Raw genomic sequence first — 27378 nt, 5'->3', positions numbered from 1 at the left:
CAACAAGTACTGTAGCTACTGGACAAAGAACTTTAAAAAAAGCCAAGTTTAGGCATAACACATATTTGTTTATTATTAAAGGACACACTGGATTTACGTAGATGAAAGGGACAAGGGAAGCTTTTCCAGTAGAGAGAAGAATGTGTTCTAGACTGGTAGTAATAATACAATGCAGTCAGAGAACAGCTAGTGTTTTGGAGAGTTTGTGGTAAAGGGTAAATATGGATGAGCAGTAGGAAGAACTAATAGAGAAATAGGCTTTCTATAATATGCTAAAGAATTTTAATCTTTTCTCTTTTCCTGGAAAGTTATGAGAAGCCATTAAAGGGTCTTAAAAAGGAAAGTGAAATGGCCAGATGTAAATTTTATGAAGTTCTGTCTAGCTGTAATATGAAGTGCAGGTTTAAAGTCAAGGGGCAGTCTCAGTAGGCAAGGATAAAGTCTGAAGGTGAGAAATTATAAGAGCTTAAACTAAAGCAGCCAGAGTGGAAATGAGATGACAGCATGGATTTAAGGTAAATAAAAAAGTTAAATTTGCAAAATTTTGTGACAGATTAGATTTGAGGGAAAAATTAAGAGAGAACTCTAGGAAGACAATTTTCTGGCTGTGTTTACAGGGAACATGAAACACTGCAAATGTTGTACGTTTTCGAATAAAGATATTACTTTGAATTTTGCATATTCAAATGAAGAAAATGGTAGTCGGAAGAGAAATTTCAAGTATAAGTATAACTTGGAATGCATCAGCTTAAGCATAGTAATTGAAGCCATGGGTTCAAAGACATAATAATGAAAAAAACTGAAAAAACATGCTTCATCAATTTAAGAATCTATATAGTTATTTAGCCAAGGTTCTTACTGAAAGAAAAAAAAGTCATAGTGAAGTCATATTTCTATATTAATATTCCCCATAAACTTATTTAAATATCACGGTGTTCCAAAACTTTGAAAACTGAAACTAAAAAAATTTTAAAAATCATATGGTCAACTAATGTTTGACAAGGGATCCGAGACTACTCAATGAAGAAAAGATAGTCTCCTCAATAAATGGTGCTGGAATGATTAGATATCCACATGCAAAAGAATGAAACTGGACCCATGTCTTATACCACTCACAAAAATTAACTGGAAATGGATTAAAGACTTAAATGTAAGATCTGAAGCCATGAAACTCCCAGAAGAAAACATAGGAACAAAGCTCCTTGATATGGATCTTGGTAATGATTATTTTTGAAATCATACCTAAAGCACAGGCAACAAAATAAAAAATAAACAGGTGGGACTACATCAAACTAAAAAGCTTCTGCATAGCAAAAGAAATCATCAACAAAGTAAAAGGACAACATATGGAATGGGAAAAAATATTTGCAAAACATATATCTGATAAGGGCTTAATATCCAAAATGTATTAAAAACTAATACAACTCAATAGTTAAAAACCAAATAACTCAATTTAAAAATGGGCAAAGGACTTGAACAGACATTTCTCCAAAGAAGATATACGAAAGGCCAATAGGTACATGAAAAGATGCTCAATATCACTAGACATTAGGGAAACACAAGTTAAAACCACAATGAGATATCAACTCATGCCTGTTAGAATGGCCATCATCAAAAAGACAAGAGATTACAAATGCTGGCACGGATGAGGAGAAAAGAAACCCTGTGCTCTATTGGTGGGATTGTAAATTGGTACAGCCACTATGAAAAACAGTACAGAGGATCCTCAAGAAATTAAAAATAGAGCTACCGTATGATCCAGCAATTCCAATTCTGGGAATATATCCAAAGGAAATAAAAACACAAACTCTAAAAGATATCTACACCCCCATGTTCGTAGGAGCATTATTTACAATAGCCAAGACATGGAAACAACCTAAGTGTTCACTGATGCAGGAATGGACAAAGAAGTAGTGGTGTGTATATATATATATAATAGAATATTATTCAGCCATAAAAGCCAAAGAAATCCCGTCATTTGTGACAATATGGATGGACTTTGAAGGCATTATGCTAAGTGAAATAACTCCAAAAGAGAAAGAAAAATACTGTATGATCTCACTTATTTATGGAATCTAAAAACAAACAAACAAACAAAATTCATAGAAAAAGAGATCAGACTTGTGGTTACCAGAGACAGAGGGTGGGGGGAGGGGGAATTGGAGGAAGGTTGTCAAAAGGCACAAACTTTCAGTTATAAGATAAATAAATACTTTTTTAGGGATGTAATGTACAGCATGGTGACAGTAGTTAACACTGCTGTATGATGTAAAGGAAAGTTGTTAAGAGGGTAAATCCTAAAAGTTCTCATTGCAAGGAGAAAACTTTTTTCCTTTTTTGATTCTTTTCTTTGTATTGTTTCTACATGAGTAGGTGGATATTAGCTGGACCTATTGTGGTAATCATTTCCCAACATGCGTAAATCAAACCATCATGCTGTATGCCTTAAACTCATACAGTCATGTATGTCAATCATTTCTCAACAAAACTGGAAAAAAATAAAATAAATAGAAATAAAATAAATTATCAAGTACTCAACAAACTGATATGTATTTCTTCTACTCATTCACACATGGACATTTCATTTTTATATAATGTTATTTGCCAGCCCTGGTGGTCTAGTGGTTAAGTTTTGGTGCTCTCACTGCCATGGCCCAGGTTCCTTTCCTGGTTAGGGAAAGACACCACCCGCCTTTCAGTTGTCATACTGTGGCAGCTGCGTGTTGCTGGGATGCTGAAAGCTATGCCGCCGAGATTTCAAATACCAGCAGGGTCACTTATGGTGGACAGGGTTCAGCAGAGCTTCCAGATTAAGATGGACTGGGAAGAAAGAACTGGCTGCCCACTTCCAAAAAACTTGGCCATGAAAAACATATGAATAGCAGTGCAGCATTCATGGTGCAAAACGACGGGGCAGGGTTCCGCTCTGTACACAGGGGTCTCTAGGAGTCCGAATTGATTCGCCGGCGCTAACAACAAACTTAAAAGAATAAATTCCAAAAGAATATGGACAAAGACTTTTAAAAATATTTTCTAAATTACAAATTTTGAGACTTTTTGAGAAGTAAATTGTAATATGAAGTGCTCTATTATATCAGCAGAAAAAAGTAATTTAGGAATAATATTCATTTTAAAGCAGCCCACCCGTAGGCACCATTTATGACCACATGCAATTTCACCAATTTAACAATTAGTATTGTAACTGTATAACATATATTTAAGTGAAAAATGAATGTAGGTTGCATGTTTTATATTTGTGGAAGAAATTTGATTTCCTCAGCCTTGCCAACGCTTCCTGCTTTCCTTGGCTTGAAAGATGTTGAATCATAAATATTTTCTGCTTCCACTTGGATTTTAAGAGCCACAATAGCCTCAGGCTTATATTAAAAATGAATTAGTGATAAAAATGACCTGATGAATGATGTATTATATTACAGACATTAAATGTCTACATTGTTAGTTGATGGGGAAAAAGAAATGGATTGTTTATAGTCTAGAGAAGAAAAAAGTCAATAGCTTTCTTTTTAAATAACTAGTTTTGATGGTACACTCTAATATGTTCCATATTAAAAAACAACACTACAGGTTTCTAAAAAGTTAAAATGAAATCTTGCTAATTAAATTATTTTTATTAGTGATATATGATTTGGGTTCTATTACAATTGAATAGCCTAAAGGGTAAAAATGCCTCTGTCTTACGTATGAGAACTTTAAAATTCACACATTCAAGGGAAAAAGTTATATTTTCACACTGCTTTAAATATTAAAATTGAGTGACAGAGTCAGAATTCTTTATTACTGAAATCACTCCTTTCAGTCTCTGGGAACTAAGTATGACTTGGGGATTTTAATTCTAAATTTGAAGTACAGTAGATTTTCTGAAACATTTTTTTATTGGAATAAGGTATAATATTCTATGTTAAGCATTTAATGGCTTTAAAAATCCAGACATATAAGGAAAATTTTATTTATTATGCTTTAATACGTTATCTCCCAGTGCTAGTTTTGTCAGCTATGTACTAGAAAATCTAGCATTTTAAAAAAACCTAGTAATATGGCAAGCTGCCACACCTGCAATTGGATTCTGATTTGAATTTAAATGATCATTTCAATTGTTTTATTGTCTATGAGTGATTTTTTTTTCAACGGAATGCTTTGCCTTAAATGGAGATCAACTGTGCCTGATGAGAATTGCTTCAAACAAGCTGTAGGGATAGAACTGTCTTAAGAAGGATCAGAAGGAAAAGTCAGACTGAATGCAAAAAAAAAAAATAGTTGGTAGAATATTTAAGGAAAGGCCTATAAAAGCAAAACAAAACAATCAAATAAATAAATTGATGGCTGATATAACTGCCAAAGGAACAAAAATGGTGTGCAGAGTTAATCAGATCTGAATTCAGATGGATAATCATATTTACTCAATGCAGAAAGACAAAAAAAGTGTACAGTAAAACATCTTCTATCCTCTTATGTTGCCTTATATGGAGAAGTGGACATTGCTCTCCTGTTCCTCTTTTGTAACAGAAGGCTGAGCTGCATGGCTGGCTAAGAGCTTGTATTTACCAGCCTCCCTAGTATAGTTATTGCAGTTACCACACCTCAGTGACCTATAAACAGTTGTGGGACTTCCAGGAATAAGTGCCATTTATCTTTCACCTGCTTTGTACTGCTGTGAGCCTGGATTATAGATTGATGGAATATAGATTAGTGGCTGGAGCTCCAACAGCCCTCTTGAACTCTGAGATGACTTTGAAGATGAAAACCATGCTCTTGAAATGCCAGAAAAAAAGATAGGAGATTGAGTTCCAGATGTTTCATGGAGCAGTCATACCAGCTCTGGACAGCGTCTTTTGTGAAAGAATAAACTTCTGTTCATATAATCCACTATTTTTTCCAGTCTCTTCTACTCAGCGCTGGACACAATTACTAATACAGGTTAGATATATGTAAAAAACAAAAAGCACAGAACAAATACTAAGAATGAGACAACAATAGGAATCCACACGGCCAAGGGTTTAAATTCACGTGAACTCTTAGCAGTTCAAACTTAATCTCAGTGATATAAGCCACAATATCATTTGTAGGAAAGTGGTCTAATTTAGTGTTCAAACTAATTTGAGTTTCATGTAAATAGAGTGCCAGACTTAGCAAATTAAATATGACACTCAAAGTTGAATTTCAGATAGACAAGAATGATTTTTGTATATCACATGCAACGTTTGGTACATACCAACAACAAAAATTATTTATTGTATATCTGAAATTCAAATTTACCTGGGAGTTCTGTATTTTTTCTAGCAAGTCTACCTGTAAAGTTGTTAAAAATCATAATAATGTAAATTACATCAGGTTATTTTCAAAGAAATGATATTTTCATGGGGCCTTACATTTGTTAATAAACATAATCAACAACTATATTGAATCAAGCTACTGGTAGCGATAAAAGAAATAACATTTTATTGCACACTTCGTATGTGTCATTGAATTTTATGATGATCTCTTCTGTTATAGATGAAGAGACTAAAACCTAAATCACTTCAATCAATTCATAGTGATCACATAGCTAATAAGTGGCAAAACTAGGATTGGAATCTAGGTTGGTATGACATAATTTGATTTCAATGTTGAATATAGATCAGATTATAATATAACTTAATGAATGGTGAAAAACTAAAGATATTATAAATAAGATACAGACAATAATGACTAGGAATTTTAGAACTCATTTCTCCCAGGTAAAAACAAACAAAGGAAAACAAAAAATTTACTATCCAAAGGCTTACTGAAAATTTTCTTGGTTAAGGCAACACATCCAAAACAGTGCTGTATTTCAACTCCTCTCTTTCCTTCATTCCTGACTGCCAATCCTGTCAGCCAATTCTATTTTCTTTCTCACGTTTCTCTCAAATCTCTATCTTTGTCTCTGTGCTTGCTTCATCTTCCTTAATTCAGCTTCCCTAACAAAGGGAACTTGGAAACCAGGAACCAGCTGGAGAGAAGTAAAGTCAATAGGAGGGTCATATTCTATACCTCAGAGCTCCTCGTCTGCATGCCCTGGTCATACCTGATCAGACCAGGATTAGGACTCAGGCTCAATCACAAGAATACCAGAATTGTAGTTTGTGTGCCAAGTTCCACCCAAAACAGGATGATCAAAATAAGCCAATTACAGGGCCAGCCCCATAGCCTAGTGGTTATGTTCAGCACACTCCACTTAGGCAGCCCAGCCTTGGTTTCTGGGCGCAGACCTACACCACTCATCAGCAGCCATGCTGTGGTGGTGACTCACATACAAAATAGAGGAAGACTGGTACAGATGTTAGCTTAGGGTGAATCTTCCTCAAGCAAAAAGAGGAATATTGGCCACAGATGTTAGCTCAGGGCAAATCTTCCTCAGCAAAAAAAAAAAAAAAAAAAAAGCCAATTACCTTTATGAGGAATTTGGGCAGAAAGAGGACTGAAGACACACATACAATGGAAAATGAATGAAAGTATAGTAGCTGAGTGAATTTAATGGCACGTCTTTAGAGTAGGGATTAATACAAGATTGCTAACAGAGAGATAAGTCAGCATGATTCGTAAGCCTGTGTTGAATAGAAATAAATATTTCAATTTCAGTACCTATAATTGGACAAAATTTGGTTCCACCACTTCCTGTGAGCTCCCAAAGTCCCTTATTACTATATGTAACCTAACATTGAATTCCTATTGTTTTAGGAATGTTTTAGAACTTTGTTCCTTGAAACATACATTAAGAGGAAGAGAAGAAAGAGGAAGTCAGGGGAAGGAGGAGGAGGAAAGAGAAGAGACAACAAAGAACTTAGTTTAATTGAACATAATACAATGCACCTCAGAGTGTTACTAGCTTTAAAATGATTTACCTCATTAGTTCTCATACAAAAATGAGTTCATTCTATTGTTACCTTCAATTTACAGATAAGGGAGCTAGGGCATAGGGAGATTAAATAACTTGCATGAGAGCACATCACTCCCAAGAGACTGAGTATTAATTGGAATCCAGACAGTCTGAATCCAACAGCCCATGTTGCAAACCACTGTGTCACACTGCCTCCAGTAGTTCAGTGGTGTCCTCTTGTTCATTTGGTGCAAAACAGAAGACAAGCATAATGAAAGGCTTCAAACAGCAAATGAATATCAATCAGTCCCACTTATAAGAGCAGAGTTTCTCAAATATCTGTAACATATAGGAGCCAGAATTATTTGGGACATATTTTCCAAAGGGCAGAAGAAAACCACAGAACATCTCACTTCTGCACAGCAGTTAAATTCATGATCTAGAGTCGATCAGGCCGGGTAAATATCCCAGCTGTACCACTTCTTAGCTCACCAACCTTGGGTGAACAACTCTCTTAGCATAAATCCCCACAGGTGTAAATGCTTCATGGAGTTGTTTTTAGTGCTAATGAGATAATGAGGTAGTGAGAGAATGAGAAGTAATAACAAATCTACTCTACTAAATAAATAACATTGTATTTGCCATGCACGGAAGGGGGATTAAAAGTGTACTCACAGGATTTCTTCTGCCCTTGGGAATGGAAGTAACTGGACATAAAAGGTGAGGGGTAGTATGCTTTTTTAAAAAATACATCTATATTATATTACTCTTATAATCAGAAGTTATTCATGTATTGACTAAGTAAATATGTACTAAATCCTACCTAGTACATATTAAAGAAGCAGAAAGAATATTGCAAACTGTGACTCATTCTCTTTGATGTGAAAGGCATTTTAACTTTACAAAATTTAATGGGAATTAAGCTCACTTCTGTGAAAATAGATAATATACTAATAGAGTATAAAAGTTGATTAATATCTGAACTCTTTGAAAGTCTTCTTTGCATATAAATAAGGTGAGGATTTTTTTTTTTACTATAGTAAGATCATCTTGATCATTCAACATCTCAGAAATCCAACTCTGACGATGAAAAATACACTTTAAGGATATATGATTATAGATGTTTCTTAACATATTAAGTCCAAAAAATTAATTAGACAACATTCTTAATGGCAAACAATGGAACCCATTATAGCTAGTTTTAAGCAGGAAAAAAATTTATGAGACTGACCTGCTGCCAACTGTGCCAAGAAGGTGGGTTGCAGAAAAAAATTTAATAGAAATATTAGGAAGGTCATAGACTATCCAGGAGAACAGAGTGTCAGCCATGGGGAATGAGAAGCCAGGAAAGATGCTCAAGCCACGTATTGAGACTACCCCATTGAAGACCCAGTTGAAGCTGAGCATTGACCAACTCCAGAGCTTTTGTCACTGATGTCCTTGAAAATAGGATCCTGCTGCCACAGGACTCACCGGGAAGGATGGTGAGTTTGAATTCTGCAAAGTACCTGCAATCCCCTTGTTCTTGCTTATGAAATGAAGTCTTGTTCAGCGGTCTCTTTGTTAGAGCCTTATTCATATTTCTGCTCCCTAACTGCAAAGAAGGCTAATTAAGTAAGATTCTTGGTTTTCACTTTGGGGAAGCAAAAATCAAAGCACTGCCAAAATATTTGAAGGAGTGTTCAAAATATGTTGGGTAACCAGAAAACACATCAGATGTCCACTAGAGACAGTGTTGACTACATGTATATATGTATATGTATAAATATATATTATATATATGCACTATATATATATATATAGTTGACTGCACATATATGTGTTGTTTATTTACATGGTAAGGTCCTTATTTTAGCACACTTTGAGCAGGAATAAGTACAAAACAAAACACAAAAGTGATACTTTATAATTTTTTAATTCATATTTTGGTTATATTGGTAAATGCATTTAAATGTATTTCCATAATTTGACAGTTGATATCATAGTACTTAAATGAAAACACCAGGATTGTATTGGGAAATTGAATAAATATCCCTTCTATCAAAGATATCTTTGGATATTTCCTGAAGTTTTATTTGAAAGGCTGGTAGTTATGTGTACACTATAGATTATGAATGCTTGATTAAATGTGGCTTGAAATGAAATGGAAACTTCTAAATATTAGAAATATTTTTAAAATTCTCAAAATTTTTCTGCTCTATGAAATATATGAAAAATAACTTCATCCAATAAAAATCAATTTATTGGTGCCAGAATTTAGCTAATATTTACATATATTTTAGAGACCTAACTTATCTATAATCATTTTTCTAGAAATTTCAAGTTTCTAGAACAAAGTCAAGAATTAGAAAGTAAGCAAAATAATCTACAAGATCATGCACAAGACTTTGTCCACTTTTGCAAGTTTTCCACAGAATGTCACACATAGCATATTCTTCCTTATTCTTGAAAACAAGTCAAATGAGCTTATTTTGAGATATTCAAACCACAGCACCATAGAACACAAGGGCTTCTTGAAAATAATAATGGAAAGCTTGAAAGTAAGGATGGAGTAGAAAATAAAAGACAAATTGTAGACATTACAGCCCATAAAACAAACCCAAGACAATTTTGTCTAGGGCCATACCTCTCAAAGAATCTTGAATGCTCCTGAGATTACAGCTGTTCTATGGCACAATGTTCTTGATATCTTAGAGAATTAAGTATTACTCTCCATAGACTCTCAGAGAAAAGTTCCAAGATGTAAGGAAATTTAGAAAAATTTTATCAAAATAAAAAAATTAAAATTGGAGAAGCTTTCTGTTTTTTAATCATTTGAAGACATTAAACAGAATATTAGTAAGGTGCAACAAATAGGAGTGACTCTCCCCAGCCTGCATTTTAAGAGTTCTTTGTGGAGCAGCAAAGAATAAGTGGATGGGTGATAGCTTTCTTGAGTGATAATAAAAAACAACTAAAATTTATATGCAAAAAGCTCATAAAACCCCAAAATCACTAAGGCAAAAGACTGCCCCACCTCGTTTCCATGGACATCCCATAACACACAAATTTTTACTTGTTTTCATCCTCTAGGATGATGTTCACTTTAAACAGATAGCACGGAAAGAAGAGATGAATACCCTGCAGTTTTTTCTGTTTTTGTTCCACGTTCAGAGCTGTACCTTATTGAACTGAGTTTAGATTCTGAATCTCTAGGAGTGAACCTGAGTGGAGAAACATGTTCATTCATTCTAGAAAAATAAGCCATTTATTTGATTAATATTTATTGTTTCTAATACATTATGAAGTATTTGAATCAAAAACTGCCTTTACCCACTTTAACACTTCACAAACCATAGGCTGTTGCTCAACCATAATAGCAAATATGTAGAGATTAATTATTGGTAATTATAGAAATTCTGATAGACCTTTGTGTTTTAAGTTGGAGTGATCCCACCAACACAGTGCTACATAACCTGCTTACCACACCTATAAAAGTGATCTGGATAATTTCAAATGATCTGTAGGGCACCTCCCAGTCAGCAGAATGACTATGTCAATGTTCAAATAATTCTCTTCTGCTTTACATCCAATATTCATTAAGCTTCTCAGACTCCACAAAGTCTCGAGTATATCACGTGAAACACACAAATTATAAAGCAACATCTACTTATGTACTCACATTGATGTCTTCCAAATCTAAATTATTTAGAATAATGTTGTTCCTTTTCCAGATGATGGGGGGTCTCAGTGCTCCCTGAATGGCACAGCTCAGCACAGCGCTTTGTCCTACCGTTGCTGCTGTAACGCTTAGTTTCTGATCTTCAGGCAGACTCAACTGGATAACCTCTGTAAAGATAAAGTGTCAGTAACGTTGATGAGCTTGTAGTTTTGTAAGGTTAATTAGTATAAAGTTTCTGAATACTAGTCATTAAGGCTTTTAATTTGACTAAAATGGAAAAAAGCTTGTGATGAAATGAAAAAGGAGTAAATTGTTTGCAATAAAAGGTCAGAATGACATTTCAATTTAATTGATTGACAAGCACTCTCATGAGGCAAAGAACTATTAAACATGAAATGAATATCAGAAGTAGAGTTATAATAAGCCTGGCAGATTGCACCCAAAAGAGAGATAAATTATTTAACTGCCAAATTGACATGTAGTGTGTCATCGGCATTGAAACAAAAATGATATTGTTTATACACTGATAGATTTATATTGTAGGTGAGGTGAGATCATTGCTGGCTGGCTTCAGAGAACGCTAGCATAGCTGAATGGGTAAAATGCATCATTATTCTGGGAAACATAAATTGACTCTAAAGGAATAAGATTTATTTGGGAAGGTGAAGGAGGAAAAACTGACGTTCACCAACCAAACAGCAGTTAAGCGGAATTCTGTCAGCTGCGTTTATCAGACAGAGTTGGTACAGAACAGTTGCTTCCTGATCCTTAAATTTTAAAGTTATCTTTCATATTTTTAACTAACCATTGAACACATTTCTCCTAATAATTATGGTGAGCCAGAAAATATAATTTGTAATCTGGATCTGGCTTTCCTTTTCTGTTTTCAGACAATCCTTACCAACTATGGGAGTTAATAACTTTGTCATCGTCCCTTATCACGAGAGATGACTGGGATAATCCTACCAGTTTTCATCAATGTGAAAACTGCCCCTTAGTTTTCAGCTGTCTTGCACAGACGTTCTATCTTTTCCACAGTGTGATTGAGTCTTGCATTTTGACTTTGCTCAGTCTCAGCCAGGTTAGAAATATCACAAATCACTATTCCAACCAAATTTCCCTGGGGGTCGAAAGGGCAATAATTGTCCTTTGTTCCTTTCTTGTGGTTGATATTTTTCACGGGGCTTGAGTGGAGAAAGTGGTGGCTTTTAATTTGTAATAAATAGGATCAGGTGCAATCATTGCTATCTCCTCCCCAAACCCTCTTCTTTCCTTTCACCATTCTACCTTCTTTTTCTCTCTTTCTGAATCGTGTATTCCTCTAAGGGAGGAAGAGAAATGACAATCAAATAAATTTTATAGAATATAACTATTCAATAAACAGTTCTTTGACTTTTAGTCACCATCACAAATGGTAATGTCAAAAATGGGGACATCCTTGCATCAGAAGGTCAGGATTGAACACACAATCCCCCACATGCACACGTTAAGTGTTAATCTTAAGTGATCTCTGTTGTCATGGACCACTGGCTGCCACACCATTACCTGATGAAAATCAACAGAAATAGACAGACCCATACATTCTGTTATATAAAATCTAGTCTCTAAATCTAAAAGCCATAGGTAAATCATCACTGTTTTGTGTTGTCAAAGAAGGGGGTAGGCACGCATTTGAAATTGAAATGCCCTATGACAGACACTCAGCCCAAGTTTATTCTTTTGGTCATTACATTACCGAAAAAAATGACAGAAACGAGTAGGAAGCATCTTATTCAGTCATTGTGTTGACAATTTAGTGTTCCCTAATGACATTTATCCATATTCACATTTTATTTCAGTGTTTCCTGTAATAAGAACCTACGGAATATTTTCAATCTGCTTTTCTTTAATACTGATTCAGTTATATATATTTATATTTATATAAAATCACTAAAAGAAAATATGTTTGACCAAATAGGCATAGGGAAAGTTTGAAATTTGCAGACGTGGTGCTTATGTCTTTTTAAAAATCTTACAAACTTATGGGAAGAGAGAGCATTAGAGAAGTAATAACGTCATGTAAAGTATCATATAAGAATTATTAATAATTTTCCATTAACATTCCTGAATTTCACCTTCTGGTGCCTCATAAAATCGTGTAAGAGATAATGGGACATCTGGTTCTAAAAACAGCATGTTGGCATTGGCTAGTCTGACATTTAGAAATAGAATTGCTACTAAGTCACCTTGGAATCTCTTTACCAACCTCCTACATTTGAGGCCATTCAAATTAGTTGTGCTTTTGGTAGTTATACATCATAATGCTAATTAGATAATATGAATATCTTAGAATAAATCCTGAGATTTGGCATAACATTACAAGGGACGTCTTCTAAAATGTAATTTTTTGAGAGGATGCATAATTAGAAACAAGAATTACATTTCACCCGGGGAATATTAACACGCACAGAAAAAACTTTTTCTTTAATTTGGAGATCACATTTTAAAATGATTTTTAAAACTATCTCAGTAGTATGTATTATTAAATAATGATCTGTATTTTGAAAACTCTTTCGAATTTTTTCCTGCTTACTTCATGTTATACATTTCACGTCCTCCCTAACGTATTATATAGAGCTCCATACACAAAACCAATTATGTTCACTCATTACTTCTCAAAATCAAGTGGGCCTTTCCTTAAATAAATTCAGCAGCAAGATTTCTTTTACTTAGAAAACTTTCATGTTCATCTTTATTTGTCTTTCTGACAGTTATTAATGAGCAAATATTTAATCCCATAAAACCACAAATGTTAAACATTTTTATTCTTATATTCTAAATTTCATAACAAATGTTTTGCTAGTGAATGAAATGCTTATAAAACATCAAATTTATTCCTTTTATAGAGAAATGGTGATTATATCTAAAAATACATTAAAATCTGAAACAATAACTAGGAATCAATCTGTAAACCAATTTAAAACTGATCTTAAGAGGTACTGGTTGTCTCTGAGTGTTTATGTATATTTGAGTGATCATAGTTGTTAGTTTGGAAATAAGAGTTTCAAAGAAAAATATTGAAAATTTAATTCTTTATCAATTATGGTTAATCTACATTTTCATAGATATATATTAATGGAATATACATATTTCATTCCATAGCATTCTACCCACAAACATCATACGCCAGTTATGTTCAGACAACTGCTTTGCAGCAAATAACATCTATCATTTTAGTGCCCTTCTCCATCCCCTCAGCTCCAATGATAATATACGTTTGAAAGATCTTCTTTAAATAAAATCATGTATCATATAATATCAAGTCATCTGATGTTCTGACAAAAGGTAAAACCATATAGGCTAGGTATAACAGATGGTACTGAGTCTTTTAAAACACATGCGTACTTCTTTTGACCTATAAACTTTGCTTCCTATTTGAGCCCTGTTAGGCATTCAAGGAAAGAAATCAGAGCTCTAACTGTGGTGTTCCCTCTGATTTCATGTTATGAAGACTATTAATGCCATTTCCAGACCAACTTTTTTCTGGTGATTACTTAGGAAAGCTAAGAGGCAAATAAAATAGCTTATCCTTGTGGATCTCCTTCTGCACTTTCTCATTTTCACAACTTGGCTTAGAGGAATATTAACAGCTTACTTTCAAAAGAATGGAAAGTTGTTAAGTCTTCTCCAGCAGAATCTGAAGCGGAAGAGATAAGTATAAGTTGAGTACAACTTCAACCATGGCAGGTAGGTATTCATGAATCATTTATTCCAAAAGCAACTAGGTGATGGAAATAATAACAGGAACTTGGGTAAAAATAGTGTGTGATTTTAAAATAGTACAAAAGGGGAATAAAACATTATTAATATTTGTGAAACATTAGTTAAAAAGAAGATGATTTTAATAACTTTGATTGAAAAGCAGTTCTTCTAAAATCATAGGAAGAACATAATTGATCATAACCAGGATTACGTTCTCCTAAATACCTACATCTTTTCAAGTTCCTAAGTATATACTTATGTTGACTATTTCATTTAATTTGTTTAAATACTAGTCTCATAATAATATTGCCCTAATAATGATTATAATTCATATTATAAGAATGAAGACTAGAGAAATGTTATCAGTAATATTTTCAAATAACTTGTATTTTTCCCTTCTCTACTCCACTAAAAGAAATTACCAATTAAAAGCAGATGACAATATGGGCCGGCCCCGTGGCTTAGCGGTTAAGTGCGCGCGCTCCGCTGCTGGCGGCCCGGGTTCAGATCCCGGGCGCTCACCGACGCACCGCTTCTCCGGCCATGCTGAGGCTGCATCCCACATACAGCAACTAGAAGGATGTGCGGCTATGACATACAACTATCTACTGGGGCTTTGGGGGAAAAATAAATAAATAAAATTATAAAAAAAAAAAAAAAGCAGATGACAATAAAATAATCAGAAATATATCACACAAAAAAAGACACTTAGGAATCCTAGATGGAATAAATTAATTATTCTCATAATAAGAAAACCACAATTACTCAGTGACAAGCTACTTAACTAACTGGGAAATTCTAATGATATCTTTTGTTAAGAAATTGGTGATTTCAAAATAAATACTAATGCTTACCTAATTTAGACATACCAAGTTATACATTAACTTATAATGATAAAATGTCAAGAATTTTTGATACTAATTGCTTATCTGTAAACTATTGTGTGTTTGTATTATGATTTTATCATAAAAAGAAATTTAAAAAGAGATCTAGAAACTTATTTCCTTTTGTAGCAAAAGACTAGATAACTTGGACTAACTCTTCCACTGAAGAAGTAAAACAACAACAAACAAAAAATTAAACAATACTGAATTAAATATAAATAATATATTTCAAAAGCATGAAAGCAGTAAGACAGTGAGGAATTGTCCAGTCTATGTCCTGAAGATAAATGTAACTTAGAGAAGATGAAATTGCACCTGAAGTCTCACATTGCTTCTGGAATTTTTCTATCTTGAGAAGATGACTAAGAGGCCTAAATGCTCTTATGTGGCTTCTTGTTCCCCCAGGCATATGAGATAGGTACAGTAACCGACTACCTCTCTCTGTGCTAGGATTTTCAGATGCCTCACTCAATAAGTGAATGTACAGACTGCAGCCCACTTTTGTCTAGATGCCTCATAAAACAAAGCCTTCCTCTCTATAGTAAGATAATATCATCTTAGTCATTTAATCATTGTTATAAACAATTTTTAAAGCAAAATTTCTAGCAAACAATCAAGGATAACACGGTATACAAAAAGAAAAGACAATATGATGAGAAGGAGCAGAAATAACATACAATAGTAACCAACACACTGGAATTGTAAAATTTATTATGCTTATGAAAATAAAATCCAATTTAGAAATTTTGACAAAGAACTTAAATCTATAATCTATAAACATTATAAGTTTATGACAGACCCAAGTAGAAATTATATAAGTAGAAATGTAATAACTGAAATTAATAATTAAATCGATGAACTTAAGAGCAGATTAGATACAACAGAAAAGAGAATTGATAAACTGGAAAAGAGAGTAAAAGAAACTTTACAGAATAAAAAGCAGAAGGACAAATATTTGAAAATACAGATGAGGTTAACAAAAATAGGTTTATAAGGTTAACAAAAATAAGTTTACATTTTCCCCAGATGGAGAAAACAGAGAAAATGGGGCAGAAGCAATATTTGAAGAAACAGTTGCTGAGAATTTTCCGTAAATGTCGAAAGACTCCAACTGATAGACTCAAGAAGCTCAGCAAATTTCAAACAAAGCAAATGAAAAACCAGAACAATCCACATCTAGACATTTAACAGTGAAACTGAAGAAATTCAAATCTTTATCTTAAGAGAGAAATCTTAAAGTTATGCAAATAAAAAAATACAGTCTGCCTTCACAGCAAGGAGAGTTAGACAGGTAACTGATATTATCAGCAAGAATAGGAACAAGAAGCTAGTAGGATGATATCTTGGAACTTCTTGTAAAACAAAATAAAATCAGGGTTGGCCGGGTGGCGTAGTGGTTGGGTTTGTGCTCTCTGCTTCGGACACCCAGGGTTCACACGTTCAGATCCCAGGTGTGGACCTGCACACCACTCATCAAGCCACGATGTGGCAGGCATCTCAACTTATAAAGTAGAGGAAGATGGGCATGGATGTTATCCCAGGGCCAATCTTCCTCAGCAAAAAAGGAGGGTTGACAATAGATGTTAGCTCAGGGCTAATCTTCCTCACCAAAATAAAAAAAAAAAGTCAATCTTAGAATTTTATACACGTTCATATAAATTAAAATAAATATATTTTAAAAAAACTAAGAAAGTTCATCTCTAGTAAACTTATCTTAAGGTAAGTTCTGAAAGCTGTTCTTCAGGCAGAAGGAAGATGATCCTAGATGGAAGCTCAAAGATGCAGGAAGGAAAGGAGAGCTAAGAAGGTGTTTAAATATGAGTGTTAAAGTTTAACATTAAACTTTGATATTTCAAGAATGTCTGATAATATAAGCGAATATCTTCATAGTCTTGAGGTAGAGAAAGATTTCTTAAACAAGGAACAAAAAAACTCACCATAAAGGGGATGATTATCAGTTTGACTACATTATAATTTTGATCATCTATTCCTCAAAAAATACTATTAAAAGACCAAAAATGCAAGCCATCAAGCAGGAAAACATATTTGCCATGCACAAAACTAACAAAGATCTCATATGCAGAATTAATAAAGATCTCCTAAAAATCAATACAAAAAAGACAAACACCTCCAAAGAACCATCAACAAAAGACTTGAACAATGCTCCATGAATTAACTAATCCACACGGCTAAGAAAAATCTGAAAAAGTGCTCAACCATCTCAGGGAGATGCAAGTTTAAGCCAAATCTTTCAGATTGGCATAAATTACAAAAAGTCTTGTGATAAGTGTCAGGAAGAATACAAAACAACATAAATTTTTATATACCTTGAACAAGAGTGTAAAGTCATATATAAACTTTCTTTCTCCATTGGTAAATGAAGCCTAGTCTAGACAAACTTGCCCTGCCAGCTCATGTTTCCAAGGACCAAGTTAACCATATGCATTGCAGAAACCTAGAACATGACACAGAGACTGCAGAGTGTTTAGGTGTTGTAAAGAAATAGCAGAGGTGTAATGCATAAATTTTCAAGATACCTTTAATATATTGGACAGAGAAAAAAAGAGGAAAGGTCTAAATGGAAAGAGAAGAATCCAGTAAAGAATAGGATGAAGGAATCCCGAGTTTATCCTGGAGAAAAGGAGCTGGTAGAGAGGAAAATTCTGAGAATGTGAGTGAGAATGGAATTATTTCTGCCACAAGTTCTGAAAAAAACAAGAAGGACTTATAATCATAAGCATAAATAAAATTATCCAGCAGTTCAAACAAAAAGGTCATTTCCTATGTCATTGGTGAGATTTAAAAGTTATAGGAAGATATAACAAAAAGACTTTTCAACAAAAGATTTTCTGTAAAACAATGAAACAAAGGTTCTTGTGCAAAATTGGAATTTTATTTTTATTCTCTTTATAACTCTGTAACAAGGACAGTGCAGTATGATAGATGGGACTGTATTTTGATATCACTTCAAGCAGTTTTACATGTTAACAATAGTGAGTCTCACTTTCTTTTTTTTTTTCATTCATGGTTTTGATATTCCTTCTGTGGTCTTATAAATACAGTACAATTACCATTCAACTTTTCTGTTCAATTTTATTTAATTTCTCTCATTCAACTAAATTATATTTAGTTGAATTTTAAAGTACAATATGTGAAGAATAAGCCTATTCATTCAGTGATGTGTATGACACTCACAACTTGGAAAATAATTCTTTTTTTATGAAGAATAGCTTCCATTTGAAACCTGACCTAACAAAAATTGTATCCAACAGAGAGAATTGGGTGGCCACCCAAAGTAGTCAAGTTCATTTTAACTTGGAAAACTTCAAAGGTTCATACAACTGGATGATATCAACATTATAGATATATAGGCTGGAATAATAAGGCATTAATGTTTCAAAGTATATTATACCAAGTTTAAAACCTCTTTAGAAGTAAGTTGCTCCTTGTAGTACTAGGGTAAAAGAAAATAACTGTCAGCATTTCTTCAGCACTTACTGTTTGTCAAACATTCTTCTAAATAGTTGATTCATTAAATCTTCACATCTATGAGGTAGAGACTATCACGATCCTATTTTTTTTTTTCTATTTGTGATGCTATTATGTGAGGAAGAAATCATTAATTGAAGCTTCACCAGCCGTTTTTTGATTAGATAGGAACTTTTCCCAACACACTAAGGATGGCAAGTTCAAAGACAGAAGGAGTTCAGGTTCTTGATCACAATTGGTGAGGAGAGAAAACATCCTACCTCTGGATATCTTGTAAAACAATTATCTTTAAAAGATACATGCTACTGACAACGAAGTCTAAATAGCCTGGAGGATAAAAGCATAAACTATACCATCAATCAGACCCAGATTTGAACGATGACTTTGATGCCTGCCTCAGTTTGACTTCTAATGCACACTATTTGGAAGACTTGTGACAAATTATTTAAACTCTGTGAGTCTCAATTTTTCCATCTTTAAAATAAAGATAGTACCTAACTTTTAAGAGTATTGTGAAGATTTGATATTTTAAAATACTTTTTACTATGCCTGGCCTTTGGTAAATTCTGAATATGCCGCAGCTGTTATTACTTATGAAGAACTATTGAAGTATTTGTAGGTTAAGATAGGCACCACTTCACCACATTTAGGAATATAGCATTATGATCACTTTGAGAAAGTTACTGTTTATGTAAAATCGTATTGGTTTCATTTCCATAGATATTGCTTAAGCATAAGAGGGAAAACCTAGGCTCATGACTCAAAAGGCTGTTTATGTTCTACTTTGGTTCTACTCTTACACACAAAGTGCCCTTGAGGTTGTATTTAAATATATGCAAGTTAATATAAAAGATAGAAACATAATGATAATCACTCTTCTACTTATAAAAAACCATGAAAAATATCAATGAAATGTTGAAGTAATCAAGTACCTTTTCCTTGTTGTTGGTATAAATACCATATACAACTTCAGAAAATGTGATATACTCTGATTGTCTAAATTACTAAATATATGAAATATTGAATTAAGTTACTATCTTTAATAATGTTTTAAAGTTTCAGTATGATTACTTATAAATGGAATTCAATGTAGTAAACTGGGAGGAGAAATCACATACACATATGAAGAAGAGAATCTAACAAGAAGGGTTGGCTGTGAATACTCATTTGTCAGTCAGGGTAAGCAATCAGCTAATCAATACCCATTTCCTATATGTTAACAGTGTGTTAGTGGCATGTTAAAAAGCTATTACAGATTTAAGGAGAGAATGTTAACCTGTGTTCATTCCTTCAACTTATCTCGAGGATGTTAATGTTGGAATTAATCAAATAACACATTATTTCCTCTGTCTTTAAGACATTGAAAAAATTGTGAAATTTTTTAGGTTACAGTCAGTCAGACAGAGATAAATGAGCAAATTTTTCTCTCCATGCAGTGTAATAGAATTTGAGCATTTCATACTGAAAAAGACTTCAGTATTGTTTGCCTAATTAAAACAATTCAGATAAAAGAGATTGCTATTTGCCATAATGCACTGCATTTACTGATAAAAGTGAGACTGGGATTTAAGCATTTGCATTCACTCTGAAGTTTTACAGAATTAGAATCTCTCCAATACGTTACAGAGAATAGATGTGAAAGATGGAGAATTGAACAATGGCTGTTCTTTTTGGTAGACCTTTACTGCATAGGAAGACTGGGCCTCAGCTATGCAAATCCAGAAACAAATTTAACAATTCATCCAGAATTAATTAGGCTATTGGGGATTGACTGAGCTAATCAAAATCACAGGATACCTTTGTTTATACTGGAATACCAATTTATTCATTTACAATTGGGAAAGCATCAGGTTTCATAAGTAGTGTCAGCTCTGAGCCTGGGAATCTCTCTTCTATTGCACAGGTCAAAAGCTTCTCAAGATTGATGAACAGAAAATTACAAAAAAGGGAGTCGACTATTCTCAAGCCAGTCAAGCTCTAATCAGCTAATGAACTGCCCTTTTCAACTCTAAAGACATTTCTGTCTAGAGAGCCTTTCTTTTTCTTGTCACTTTCAAGTTTATTGACAAATTCTTGGTTCTTTTTTACACCAGGCATATCACCATATGTTTGCAACTAGAGCACTAACTCAGGTAGGCTATAAAAGTTGAGTATATTAGAGCCTTCTTCATATCAGCAAATGTTCCCATAGTTGTGGGCCTGGCAAAATACGCCCATGGACCAAATCTGGCCCACCACCTGTTTTTGTAAATAAAGTTGTATTGGAACACAACCATATCCATTCATTACTATACTGTCTATGCTATTGTCTGTGGTTGATTTCAGCTATATAGGCAGAGTTGAGTAGTTTCTTCAGAAAACTTATGTATGCAAAGCCTAAAATATTTACTTTCTAGCCCTTTACAGAAAGTTACCTAGTCCTTGAAACACTGCTTTGCAGGTTGTACATTCCTTGGACATGCTTTAGTTATTTAAATGTGATCTATTGGATCCTACTCATCCTCTAGATTCAGAACTCTAAGCGTTAAATAATTATATACAGAATACATGAAAATCGCTCCCATTTATATATAGGTGAGTTCATAAGCTGCCACTGTATTTTTTATCTTGAGTCTTCCATAAAAAAAAGGAAGGATGAGTTTCTATAATAACTATGACAGTTGCTACTCTTCGGGTCCAATGTAAAATGTAAAAGTGAGTTAAGTTTGCCCTGTCCAAATGCAATTTCTTAGTCCTTGATAGTAGTATCATACTGGGTTTATCTTCTTTAAGTTTATCGTGTAAAACAATTATCATTTTCTCTCTTCTTAACATCCAATCAAAATACTAATTCCCAGGGCACATTTCTCAGCCAGAAGGAGAGCAATCTGATTATCCCATGTAAGTCATTCACAGTACTAATCTGTGAACAAGCTTGATTTCCAAGAGAATATTTACATTTTAATAGGGAACATTTTTATTCAAATGTGTCTTTAACCACCAAAATGCTTAGCAGAAAAGCTTTGAGAGGGAAAATCTTCCAATGAACCCTTGTCAACTCTGCCACCACTTTTTCTCTAAGAAATCAGAGGGCGCTAGATCTGACCAAGACAGCCTTAATGTTTCCCTCAGTTTGACTAAAGTTTAGACAAAACCTGTCCTCCTTATAGGCCTCTGGCCTCCCTTTTCTAGAGCATTTACTTTAGAAAATTTGCAATTGCAAATTATTTCTCTGTTCCTTTGAGATGTAAATCTCCTAGCCTTTTGCCAGTTTTACAACCCAGGAATGTCTTTCTCAAGGATTTGGGAGCCATCCCTTGGAAATGTAAGCATCAAGGAAGAAAGTGCCCTATCCCAGTCTCTGTGAGAGGGGAGGAGCCTAACTCCAACACGTGCCAATTAGCAGACACACATGGCCTAATCAAGTTGACCAACCTCATCTCCACCCTGTCGTCCTTCACTCCTTTTCAACTTCCTTATCTAGTGCTTAATAACTCTGCTGCCTTTTGTTTCAGCAGAGTTGATTTCAATCTCTCCCCCTATTGCAATAGTCTTGACTCCTATTGTAAAAGTCTTGAGTAAAGTCTTCCTTGCCTTTTTAACTTGTCTGCTGCAGTTTTTCATTGACAGTTGGAAATCAGTTTTTATTTTCTGAAAACTCACCAATATTTGCTTACCTTCACTCCTTCTTCTCCTTCATGCTTAAGAGAGGGGAAGTTTACAAAGTATTAATGAGAGGACAAGTAACATTTATTTATGGTCTATAATTCTGAAGAAGTCTAGAATTGAAGAAAACAGAGATTGTCCTGGTTTATTCTCACCTCTCGCCTCTCCCAAAATAAAAAGCCATAAATTTAAGGATTTTTACAAGCCTATGATTGTTACCATACAATGATGGTTTTATATCACTTGTGAAACTACAAATGTATCTTCTCTGCGTGTGAATGTAGTTTTAATTACTTTAAAGATGTACTTCTCTTAGGATCTTCTAAGTATAATTTTAAACAATATCATTACCTTGAAACTACAAGTCTTTACAAATCATGTGTAAACACAGTACAGTTGGAAGTTTTCCAGCAAATCATATGCTATCTAAATGCCTGAAACTCAGATTTAGGGTCATTTATCTTCATCATCAAAACAAAGAAGAGATGTGAACAATTACACACTTAATTCAGTAAGTGTGACTAGATACTCTGTACATTGATTGCTAAAATTAATGTACTAGATTTAAATTATACAAATTGAAAATGTAGACCTGAGGAGTCAAGATGGCGGCGTAGGCAGACTCTGAACTCACCTCCTCCCGTGGACACAGCCAATTTACAACTACTCGTGGAAAAATTACCCCTGAGACAGAACTGAAAACTGGATAAGAGGAACTCCTGCAACAACGGACAATCCTAACTGAGGTAGAAGAGGCAGAGACTCCCTTCTGGAGAGAAAAACGCTGCCTTCACAAGCCGCCAGCTTCACGGCCGCCGGGAGCAGCCCACAGGTACGCAGCCTCCCTGGAGGCGCGGGGCCCTGAGCCGGGGAGCCCCCGCTGTGGGCATTTTGTGGACCCAGCACAATTGAGACCAGCAGCATAATATCTGACTTTGCCTGCTACTAAAACACTGGGGAGCACACCCAGAAAACCCGGTTCACAAAGAAACTAAAACTGGCTCTTAAAGGGCCCGCGCGCAAACTCACCCATTTCAGAAAGCATCCTAAAATCACCAGAAAGAAAGGTGCACAGTGCTGTGGTGAAAAGAGACTCACCTAATAGGCCCTGAGTGCATCTCGGTGAGGAGTGAGACCTCTCCAGGGACTGGGACATTGGCGGCGGCCATTGTTGTGGCCTGGTGTGAGCATGCTGACACAGACGCCATTGGAGTTCTCCCTGAGGCCTGCCTGAGGTACTATATCTTTACCCTGCTCGTTTGAGCAAATTTTGTGAACAGCACTGACTAGAAAAATTAAATACATTTTTTTAAAAAGAAGCTGCTGAGGCAAATCCAAAAGGATTTTTAGTAATTTTTAAATAATAAATGTCTAAAGTGTTTATTGCATCATATGAAAAACAAGTAAAACAGTTATTTTCTAAGTAGATAAAAGAGTGGGTCAAATTCATATACTGATGAATTCTAGCCTCTGACACTGCATTCATTTCTTTGTAATAAATAAATGTTAATAGAGTATAGTTCAATTGTCAAATGTCACTATTTTGACGTGTAAGTCTGAATTTTTTATTATTAATTTGTGATATGTAGTACATAATTTATTTTATCATATGACATTTGTTTACATTTTTAAAAGATTATTTTTGAGAATATATTTTTATATTTGTTTTAAATGCATGAAAAAGATTTATAATTTGTTTTAAAAATTATATAAAATTAGCAAAGTATTTCAATGTACATTTATAAAATATCAGAGGAAAAAGCCATAGTATTTTAAGCTTTATAGTCTGTTTCATTTAGAATTAAGGCTACTTTAAGATATTACCAAATACTGTACTATATATAAAATTGTCAACAAGAGTGACTTTGTTTTGCTGGGGTACTGTTTAGTATACAGTTAAAGGAAACTAAAGGTTTAGTGCAAAAGAAAAGCACTCTATATGTTTTCACTATTAATAGAAATTTTTTAATGCAAATATTTATTTTGGCAGGAAACTAAACTTATAGTTTTACAGCATTTACATTGTAATAGAAGTAATTTCTTTGGGAAGAATGCATAAGTGAGAAAGAATGGAAATGCGGAAAGAATAAAATGAAAAGAGTTGGTACAGCTGATTCAATGGAAGGAATGTGAAGAATAAAAGACAACAGGGAAAATATCTTGTGGAGAATCTTATCATCCATTGACTTCTTTCTCCATTGCTGCCCTAGCCTTTGATGTAAGTAACACTCAAAGAAATGGTCCATACCCTTTTATATTTGCATCTTTTCTTAGAAAAAAAAATAAAATTGCTTCAAGACTTAACAATCAGAGCTGTGTGGTTCAGCAGCTATTTTGGACTGTCTCAAGCTGCACTGAGGGCGCGGCACTGCTGTCATATGGATATGTCACCCTGCCAAGGGGCTCCCTGATAGGCTTGTTTGATTGGGGTATCATATATTAAAGAGGTAGCTAGCGACCAAGTTAGGAGCTTAGGTCTGCAATTTAACAGTTTATCAGGAAAAATGTAACAGAGGTAATCAACACGCAGAAGGCACAAAGGAAACTATTAACTTTGAGAAAGAAAGATTTCAGTCAAGATTGATTCCATCCTGTTTAACAGAGGGATGCGTATAAATCTCCCTGGGAGCACTCTTTTGAACTTCAGCACCCAATGTTGTTGCTGCTCTTCTGGGGTTCTATCAAGCCCCTCTGTTCTACACAGAGGTCTCATGCCTCAGTATCTGAGTTCAGGTTTATAAACTCTGTTTTGACTCAGTTGAGGTATCTGTTACAAGATTAATATCATACAAATAGACTTAAAGGCAAAAAAACAAGATTATAGATAAAACAGCACATTTCATAAACATTTCAATTTACCAAATAGATATCTCTAACTAGATATGCTTCTAATCGCTTCAATAAAAAAGTTAAAAAGATACCAATTGATAAATGATTACTTAACTGCTCATTATCAATAAAATAATAGCATACATAGTTTAAAATTATGTGGAAAGATTTCATTAGTATTATTCCCTCTGCAAAAGTTTGATAAACCAATATAGCTTTTATTTTATTTTTGAGTTTGGTCTATAAAGAGTGTTACATCATATTCTCTGAATGTATATTTGCTAGTACTTCATTTATTTTGGAAATAGTAATACAAATGAACGCACAGAAGACAACATTTCCTGAGTACTGTTTAATTATCAATTTAATATTAGATAATTCAGACATTAAGCTCACCATTTTGTTAAAATAACAGCCCAGGAACACACTGAGATCCTTAACTAATTCCTTTTGTACTCACAAAGGCAAAGCTCTGTAATTAGCACAGTTAAATAGAAAGTATTTTTATATAATCCATAAGTTTCTTATTTATCAAAATTCTAATTTGGTAGTTTTAAGAAGCACGGATTTACTGTATTATCACGAACGCATAAACTTGGATGTAGTAATTTCTTCAAAAGTATAAATATTAAAATTCTAGTGAGATAAAAAATATATATAATTTTTCCCCTGAAGGCATGTTGTATAATCAAATTTTAATATATTGCTAACAAATAATTATATAAAAGTGCTTTTAAGGAAAATTTTAAAAACCCAACCTGGAAACATGATGTAACTTATGCTAATGTAATGCTGACTGATAGAAAATCTTTAAAAATTGTTAATACGTACTTTATATAAACGATAAAATTCATATTTCCTGGAAGAAGGAATGGTTGCAAAGGAAATTTTAGACTTCAGTAGCATGCAGTGTTTATTATAATGAGATATTACCTTGCTGTGTGGCATATTATCCAATATAAACTAATTAGCGTGCTATAATTTTAGGGACCAAATCGCATTGGATAAGTATAAACTGGTTCCTGGCGTAATTCAGAATTTGAATTTAGACTCTAGAAATTTCTAGTATAGGACCTTAGTTTCCTCATCTGGAAAGTGGGGGTAACGGGAATAGCTATGTCATAGTCACCTTGTCAGGATTAATTCATTTGAAATGCTTAGTAAGCATTCCATAAACGGAAGTTATTAATATTATTAAATTACCAAACATTACCACTCCAAGTAATTCTAACCTTACGGTGTGACATTTATTTGCTTAAAACAAACTTGCAATTATTCACAACTGTATTTGAGAAAATATATATAAATATATATATATGTATAAAATCACACATACACACAAAGCAGCACACAAGGAAAACATTTGCTTTCCTTGAGATGGGTGTAGTTTCTAAGGTTATTTTCAGGTTTTCCAAGAATATCCATAACCATACATCAATTCTTTACCTTTTATTTCACATATTAATTAATTTCAACATTAAGCACTTAAAAGATATTTTTAATTGTCTTAAAACACATCGATTAAGATAGCAATATTTTTCTTCCTGAATGGAATTCCCTTCTCTTCATGTAAAATACAATTTTCTAAATGTTAAATATTACTTTTAAGTTAAAATAATATGAAGAATCAGCCTAAGTTTAGGGGATTTATACGTACTTAATACCCGATTTTGATCATACAAGTACAAAATGCTCATTTGAAACTATAGAATATATTTGTTTGAGAAATATTCAGTCATTTATAACATTAATTAACATATATTACCAAGTAATAAAGAAAGAACAGAAGGAGGGGTGGGGAGAGAGAGAGAGAGAGACAGAGACAGAGGCATAGACAGAGAGCCAAAGACAGTCAGAGATAGACAGAGAGAGCCAGAGAAAAAACAAACTAGAGAGATGTAGAGAGAGAAGAGGAGGGGAAGGAGTCAAGGAAAGCAAGAAAAATAACAGCAAAGTACTGCATCTAAGGGAAAAATACATAATCTAAGATTGAAATTAACAGCTACCACTTTATATTGCTTTTCTTGGTTTCAAAATTATTATGCATTAATTGACAAGTATTTAATGTGTGCCTATTATCCATCATGCATTTGGAAATCTTATCCCTTCCCTTCTTGAACCATTTGTACTCTTGGGAAGTCATGGGACAGAATCACTGAGCTACAAATTTTCAAGTATGTCAATACCGATCTCTGGTCCCTGTTGCTCCCATGTGAGAACTAAAAGGGTATACACTTGCCCTTTAGTTTTCTCAAGACTAGGAAGACTGCAAC

The 27378-nt window shown here is 33.9% G+C and overlaps 1 protein-coding gene across 4 annotated transcripts in view; it reads right to left on the bottom strand.

Annotated features, from left to right (window-relative positions):
- The window catches only part of FSTL5 (follistatin like 5), a 732413-nt gene that overhangs the window by 226925 nt on the left and 478110 nt on the right, over positions 1-27378 (bottom strand). For all 4 annotated transcript variants that reach the window (XM_087437469.1, XM_087437470.1, XM_087437471.1 and 1 more), the window contains exon 7: positions 10518-10684. In XM_087437469.1, the coding sequence (XP_087293595.1) occupies positions 10518-10684 (167 nt within the window). The remainder of the gene's footprint in view (positions 1-10517; positions 10685-27378) is intronic.

The sequence above is a fragment of the Ceratotherium simum genome, chromosome 12 (assembly GCF_057802395.1).
Source record: "Ceratotherium simum simum isolate JZ-2026a chromosome 12, ASM5780239v1, whole genome shotgun sequence".
Lineage (NCBI taxonomy): Eukaryota > Metazoa > Chordata > Mammalia > Perissodactyla > Rhinocerotidae > Ceratotherium > Ceratotherium simum.
This window is presented reverse-complemented; position numbering and strand designations above follow the sequence as displayed.